Here is an 8,604-nt window from a genome sequence, read left to right on the forward strand (position 1 = left end):
CCACTATTTATTATTAATCAATATAATATCAATTTCTTAATGATAAAATTTAGGAAAATATCTTAGAAAATGAGGGCAGTAATTTACAAAGTACTGTTCTACGAAACATTCAACTATAGAAATAAAGAATATCTAAATATGTACGAAAAGTTAATAATATTCAGTGCTCTTTTCATAATGTAATAATAAGCGTAAAATAGCTAATTTACATTATGTAATTGAAATATTCGTCAAAATTAAAAAGAAGAAATATCATTAATGAAATAGATTGAATCTCTAAGAAAAAATGATATATATATATATATATATATATGATGAAAACTGAGTTAAATTATTAACAATTTTTACTATAAATAAATAACTTTTACGCTTTATAATTTATTCTTATTTTTTTCTTTCTTTTACATTTTTTTTTCTTTTTTTATTTTTTATTTTTTATTTTTTATTTTCTTTTAAATACATAGAACATAAATTTAAATAATTGCTTGTACACATGAGCGCACAAAAAAGAAGTAAATTTATCATGGATCATCAAGAGATTAGAAAAATAATATTTTTCTTATCGTCATGAGTGTGCAAAAGTATATAGCACACTTGTATTCGTCTAAAAACAAATGGGGGGGGGGACTTTCTTTATATCGAGCCTCTTGTTTACTTATTATTCAAAAATCCCACGGAGTTAAACGCATAAAAAAAAAAAAAAAACAAAAAAAAAATAGAATTAGCTTAGCATTTTAATAAAATATCATTTTTTGGCACAGACATTAAATGCGCTTTCGAGGATTACTTGATAATAATTTATTCGTGTCATCCTCGTTGCGCGTGCACCACGTCGTTAAACATATTACAACGCAATGCTCACCAAAGTGTATTAACGTTTTATTAATAATAAATAAACGTCTCAGTTCTTTATTGGACAATTCCGGTAGCATGTATAAGACGATTAAAGATTATTCACTGATATGATTTGATTTATCCAACCGATGAAGGCAGATACTTTAACATAAACACCAGGAACATCCAACCTTCCACAGCCAAAGCCCCATGATACTAATCCAGCTAATTCGTAAAATCCATCATCTTGACAAACTAATGGACCTCCTCCGTCACCCTATGATATTCGAGGACATTAACATATTAACAGATATACCGAAAACATGAATATTATTATCATCAGATACAAATATATCATATACCTATTGCTCAAAACAGTTAAAGGATTCTGTTATTAAATGAACAAAATTCCATTCAATTTTCTTCAAATCAGTTCACAGTAGTGATCCTTCAATTGTTTTGAACATTATATATATATATACATGTATATTGTTATAGTAAATCTCAATGATTATAATTAACAGTTTACATACCTGACACGCGTCATTACCCTGTTCTCCACCGGCACAGAAACTACTAGCTGGAAGTATGAAGATTTTTTCCGTTACAGCATTTACTTTTCTAATACATTCGGCGTCGCTAACGATCGGTATTTCTGCTTCACGTACTCGTAGAGGTATGGGACCAGCTGTAAAAGTAAAGATACAGTATTCCAAGGGAAAGTAATGAGATATCATATAGATATTTATGTTTTTACCTTCACCCATGTATCCGTAACCAGTAACCGTACATCGTTTACCAGCTGTATGACTCACTCCTCTAGCAGGTAAACAAACTAGACAAACTCCGTCTTTTAATTCCGCTTGACCGTACAATTTAAGCAGAGCTATATCGTTATCTAAAGTCTGACTATTGTGATTATGATGAATGTAAGTTGTAGCGACTCTTAACGTTTGGGCACCTGGACTACCATACTTGCGAGTTAAATCATGATCTCCAACTCTTACGTAAATTGCATCACCCGATCTCACGATACTGTAAATATCATAAACATGCCAGTAATATATGAGAGTGTATTAAATACAAAATTTCATACAATGTACCGATCAAATATGAGATTGATCAATAAAAATATAATGCCGATATTATCAGTGAAATATATTTAATATATAGTATTGTTTATTTATATATAAAAATGTTGGCATTATTTATTGACCAATCGTCCATAATAGAAAAATGTATATATATAAATATTTTTACTTACTTTGTGACACAATGAGCTGCCGTGAGTACCCATTGAGTGCCGATAAGAGCACCACCACATAGGTACTGATTGAGAGAGTTAATAAGAGCAACTTGCCAACACCATTCGTTAGCATCTGCATCTTCCCCACCAACTACACGAGCACCTCTTTCGAAGCTACGAGCTTGAATCGGCCCACGAGAGGTTCCTTTTACACCGCATACATATTTACTGTATACCGGACTCTTCGTAGTTGTTGTCACTGTCATCGTTGTCGTTTCATCTGCCAAAGAGAAGTTTTGAACAAAACATTTTTTAAGGAAACATTAGAAAAAAAACAAAATACAAAGAAATTCTTTATACAAATTATAATAGCTTACAAATTGTCGGAGCAAAGGTTGTTGTATGTGGTCTAGCCGTAACGATATTGGTATAAGTATCATTTCTGTTAGTCAAAATCGGTTCACTGCTATTACCACCGTGAAGTTCTCTGATTAATGATTTTGGTGCGCAACATTGATGTCCTTGTTTCTTGCACTTGAACAAACTCGTTAATTCCGCATTTCCTATGAATTAATTATTGATGAAGGAAAATGTAAATTTCTTTTTTTTTTAATTTTAATAAGAGACAATGGTAAAAGATGACATTTACTTACTAAAGCAAGTGAAGGATAAGTAGGATACGATGCAAGAACCAGGACACTCCGGACGTGGATCAGGTGGTAAAGTAATGGTGGTTGTTGGTCTCGTGGTAGGTCTCGGTCGTGGTCTTGGAGTCTAATTTGGAAGAAGTCGGTCGATGAGTCTCCTTTTTGAAAAGATCGTGTTATCTATTTAACGCTCGATTCATATTACATTTTTCCGAGATCTTTACTTGCCTCGACTCTTATCTTCCTTTGGGGAGGAGGGGTTTACCGTAAAAAAGAAATAGAATCACCTGCGGCGGACTTTTCGTGTTGTCACAGCAGATCGATCCAGATTGACATGTGGACGTTTTAGCGATAATCAAGTTTGGTCGTTCACAGAATGCTGCCATGATTGTCAACAAGCAGAAGCCAGGGCAAGGTTGTAATTTAGGTTGAGGAGGCGACGGCCTTGTTGTAGTTGGACGGACGGTTGTTGTTACTTCCTAAACATAAATCTTAATATAAAACTTGTCCTTTTTTTTTCTCTAAAATAATTAACAAATAAATAAAAGTTTATCATCGGGTCAAAGTGCAATTAACTTTAATTTTTTTTGTATATTAAGCATTTTGAATAATTAAGCTTAATATTATTAAAAAGGAATAACAATTGTAATTTGATTTATTATTGATAAATAATACGATAATTTATATAACTATATAAGTGTAACTAATTGATTCCGCAAATGAATGAGTAACAAATAAAACTTGTTTTTAAATTTATATACCTCTTTTACAGGTAATTCAGTGATACAACAAGTTCCATCTCCTGGACAATCAGCTTCGGAATCAATGTTATCACAGAATAAAGCATATAGGCTGCTGGTACATTCGCCTTTGCACGGTTTTCTCAAAGTAGGTTTTGGTCTTGTTTGCATTGTCGTCGTACTCGTCGTTGTTGCAATAGCCGTTGACGGTTGTTTAGTCGACGTCCATGTAGTACTTGTTGTTGTGGTCGTTGCCATTGATGGATTCGTCGAGTGAATACCAGGTCTTGTACTCGTTTGAGAAAGTATACTACTCTTGTTAGACGTATTGTTTCGATTGGAATTAGTTCGATCGATAACCAATAATTCTGCCGGCGGAGAATCACCAAAGGCATCTCTCGTGACGCAACATTTGTGTCCCAATTTGCATAAAGAATCAATGACAAGTATGGCATCGCAATAATCGGCTATTCTTTCCGGCATACATATTCCCGAACACATTTGTCCTGTTAATTACACGATAATTATGTGAGAAACGTTTTAAAAATTATCTTTTTCCTTTATTTAAACAAACATACGATATAACATACCTTGAGATTTATCTGCCGGTCCGTTTTGCTAGAAAAAGATTCAATTATCTGAGCAATTAGGTAACTACGTTTAATCGATTATCATTAACATCGATATCGGTATCAATAAACTCACTTTATTCGCAGTAGTAGAAGCGGTAGTAGTAGTTGACGTTGTAGTTGCCGGTGTTGTTGTCGTAGTCGTCGTCGTTGTCATAGTCGTGGTCGTTGTCGTAGACGGGGTTGTACTCGACAATACGATAGGAGTTGTAGTAGTTTGTTCGACGAAATTTTCATCGGAAGACGATGAGGAAGAATTAACCGGTTCAATGACACAGCATCGCATGCTACTTGTTGGACATTGAACATCCTCTAATACTTCATCGCACATCAACGTCGCAAGTGCATGCACGCAAACGCCAGGACAATCGGCACTTTTAGCCGTACTTGTTATAGAATCCAAGAGACCTAAGTTGTTTCAAATGGAATTATTTTTAAAATGAAACAAAAATATAAACATTTCTCCGAAAGTATAACAAAAATGTTAAAACTATTAATAGCTATGTAGTAATAACCGTGTACACTTCCCTTATCCTAAATCCCAACGTTAAAGGTAACTGTATATCGGGTGCAGCTGTCTGAACACCATAGGCTGCGAAGAAATTCCTGCATACGTAATTCTACGATCAGCTTACAAAGTGGTCAAGGATGACTGAACTTGATCTTGACATTAGGTATCGTAGGTAGAAGTTAACGACCCCGTGTTGTTGGGAATTTATTTATCAAAGTATTTTACCGATCATTCTCCCTAACATCGAAATAATTTAACATCTAAATCCATTTCGTTGAAATTTTAATCGTTTACTTGGAAAGATATATATGTAAATCTATAGATTCTACAATATATATATATATATATATATAGAGAGAGAGAGAGAAAGAGAGAGAATGGAATGTCGTAGTTTAATGCTATCTAAGCAAGAAGAGGAACTCGCGTGATCCGTTAAGCGATAGGAGCAACAAGGGAACTTCCGGTCAACTCGTATAAACTATACTGTTATTTAACGTGACCAGGAAAAAAAAGAATCTATGATTTTTCCTATTTCCTTTAATAATTTCTCGAATAACTTTTGTTATGCATTCGATCTTTTCAAAAGACAACAACAACAACAGCAACAAAAGAACAAAAAACAATAATCTAAGAAAGTCACAAAAGGAAAAAAAAAAAGGCTCAATGAGAACGTTTAGCTATACAGAACGGGAGGGAAAAAAACGGTTAATAGTATCCGTGATATTCGCATGCAACGTATCGAGGAAAGCCAGTTGGTTTCACTTTGGCAGGCATAACGGCCCAAACAAACATAACGGTAGTTAACGAGCGCCTCAACTCGTCGCATGTAGCCAAAGACGACGACGGCTCTTACACACGTGCCTCTTCCTCCTCCTCCTCCTCCTCCTCCTCTTCCGTATCTAACGTAATAGTCTTTTTTTTAAAACTTGACTATGACGTAGAAAATACGTTATCAAATATTCAATCATTACGAATAGTTCGAACAATCAATCAATCGTGTCATACCCATTTTCGTTTAATTTCTCACAAATCTCACCAAAAATTCCATTTTATTACGTCCTCTTTATTTATATTCTATATTATTTTCTTTCTACATTTCATGGGGAATATTAAAAGAAAATATATATATCAATCAATAAAATGGGGTATAATTTAGAAACCGTTATGTGGTAATATATCGATTATATGTTAATATTGTAATAAATATCATTGATTATTATCATTACTAACGCGCCGTTGATACTTAAATCAACTTTCTTTTGGGATTCATTGAAATTTGTTTTATTATTTATAATATATATATATATGTGTGTGTGTGTGTTATCGCGTTAGAAAATAATTGTCTACGTATACTACTTTTTCCATTTGGCAAGCAGTCTTCATACCCGCCAACGAATCCGAACGTTATCCGCATAGCACGCTATAACGATCCTAAGTGGGACAGTCGCATCCTTCCAGATTCTACCTATAAAAGCGTGAGCCGCATACTCGCGCGCGTATGCGAATTTCTATTTCTCGAAACCTCGACTCTCGTACTTACACGCATATAAGTATATATACATATATATGTATATATCTTACAGATACTCGCTTTCTTTCTTTTCTCGATCATCTTACAATTAGAGTCATCTTTTACATAGGATACACTCTAAATACACTTTATAAATACGTAACATTACCATGATATTTTGTATGTTTGCAAGTGGTTTTATATATGTATGAATATGTGTGTGTATGTATGTATGTATGTAAGTATACGTTTTTAGATAAAAAGATTTCTACTCGTTCCGGATTTCTTACAAATCGCTTTCTTTTCCTGCTCGTAAAAATGAGATCGGATATAATACGTTTTAGTGTTCATATAAGCTTACAATTTGACGAGTATCTTTAATTTAAAATTTATAATAATATATGACGCAAGAGGAGGGAAGGAGGGGGGGGGGAGGAAGAGAGAAAAAATTGATTAAACGTAAATTTACCTGATAAGAAGCTGCCGGCTAAAGAATCATCGTCTTGGGCATCGACCGATCTTCCGATGAGTAGAAGGAAAAGGACGATGCCCCCCCTTAGGGCTGTTCTTAGTATCATCTTTTTGGATATTTCTTCTTCTTCTTCTTCTTCTTCTTTCTTTCTTTTTCTATATCTTCTTTTATTAATATATCTCTGTTTATTACTCAATAAAAATTTGTTCTTATTCTTGAAAAAAGAAAATCCTCTTCTTCCTTAATTCTGGGAGAACGTACAAAATTGCGATAGGCAGGGGGTGGGGAGAGGGGAGGAAAAAAGAAATGTTTATATGCTTGTTGCTTTTTTTCTTTTCTTCTTTTTCCTCTCTTTTAAATACACACTATCCTTCCGACGAATATATCACGCGAACGTTGAAAAAGAACACGAATTTCATCACGTATAAATTCGATGATAATTATTGTAACAAATTTGAACAACTTGAGGAAAGTAGCATCCGTCACTTTACCGTCCGGTGTCCGATCGACTAACTGACTGACTGACTGACTGACTGACTGACTGACTGACTGACTGATTGGAATGAAAGAAAAACGATACCCACTTGTGGGTCAGGGTGCGAACTATCTCTCTTACTTACTCCTAATGCCACTCGTCGTCTTTGGTACAGTACATGAGAAGGACGATGCCTTCTCTCCTCTGACCGGCCTCAAGGAGTAGTATTCGGAAAAAGGAAAGGTGGGGATAAGGAAACCTTTACGGAGAGAAGAAGGTCAACGAAGAACGAAGAACGATAAAGGAGAGAAAATGATGAAAAGAGATAAAAATAAAAAGAGAAAGAAAGAGAAAGAGAGAGAGAGAGAGAGAGGAGGGTTGGTTGATGGCTGGGAATATCTTTGATGTTCCTACATCTTTGATCTATTTTTATTGACTTCTCTAAATGGTCAATCATTTTATAACTCGTATCCCATTTTTCTTTTCTATTTTATGGTAGGTAGGTAGTTCTACTACCTCGACCTATTACATTCCTATTTTATGAACTTTGTTTCTTTGAAAAAAATCTGAAGATAGAACAATATTATAGCATGACAATTGTGTATGTTCTTTTTTTTAATATTTAAGTAATTTATTCTAAACAATGATAATATATATATATATTTATATAAATATAATAAAATGTATATACATTCCGTGTCAGTCAACACTTTTGGAATACATTGACATTTTAATTTAAAACAAACATATTGATAAACAAAAAGTATATATATTTTATTGTGTGCGTTCTTCCTAATATATACAGGATATATACCAAAAATCGCTTTACCGAACCGAAAAATTGTAAATTTTTATTTGATAGGTATTTGAAGTGATATCATCGCGAGTTCGTAACCGGGAATTCTTCCCATTAAATACAAAAAAAAAACAAACAAAAAATATTATTATTCTATTAATTAAATCAATATTGATACTTTTTCTTTTCATTTCTCGGTAAAGCGACTTTTGAAACATTCTGTATATATATATACACATAAATATTCATTAAAATCCTATCGCGCGCAATGCGGATAGTCTTACGAGTGTGTGGCAAAGACCTTTCTCTCTTGGCCTTACTACTATGTTCTTTGAGATACCACTATGCTTACGAACGAACGAACGAACGAACGTATCTTTCTTTTTCATAACATGTAATTTCATTGGTACTCAATCTCTTTCACTATTTTTTTCTTCCCCGTTCTTTTATCTTCTTTATCACTACTTTTTTGCTTCTCGATCATCAGATTCGTTCCTACCTACCGCTTTCAATTCTTTTACTTCGTCCAACTGCGAGTAAGACTCCCATGTCTTATATATAGATACATATAATACAATTCACATAATGTGTAATACATATAATACACATGTACACAACTAACGGTACTTTATCCGTAACGTACCAACATAATACCGTACGATATTTTTCTTCAAAAAATTATCGTTGCCTATGCAAGCTGTATATTTACTATAAGTTTCGTATGTATTAGGAACCGAAAGATAA

General features: G+C 33.6%; 1 protein-coding gene across 1 annotated transcript; it reads right to left on the minus strand.

Moving 5' to 3' along the window:
- Positions 1–364: 364 nt before the first annotated feature.
- On the minus strand, positions 365–7,545 carry mas (trypsin-like serine protease domain-containing protein masquerade). Its single transcript, XM_015316634.2, has 11 exons — positions 6,587–7,545; positions 4,173–4,504; positions 4,058–4,085; positions 3,489–3,973; positions 3,015–3,206; positions 2,734–2,854; positions 2,458–2,643; positions 2,099–2,360; positions 1,592–1,869; positions 1,368–1,522; positions 365–1,111 (listed from the first exon to the last, which is right to left on the minus strand). Exons 1-11 carry the CDS (start codon positions 6,693–6,695, stop codon positions 944–946), a joined length of 2,316 nt encoding a protein of 771 aa, XP_015172120.1. The 5' UTR covers positions 6,696–7,545; the 3' UTR covers positions 365–943.
- Between the last annotated feature and the right edge of the window lie 1,059 nt (positions 7,546–8,604).

The sequence above is a fragment of the Polistes dominula genome, unplaced genomic scaffold, assembly GCF_049000335.1.
Source record: "Polistes dominula isolate Pdom_NZ unplaced genomic scaffold, Pdom_raw_medaka contig_77, whole genome shotgun sequence".
Taxonomy (NCBI): domain Eukaryota; kingdom Metazoa; phylum Arthropoda; class Insecta; order Hymenoptera; family Vespidae; genus Polistes; species Polistes dominula.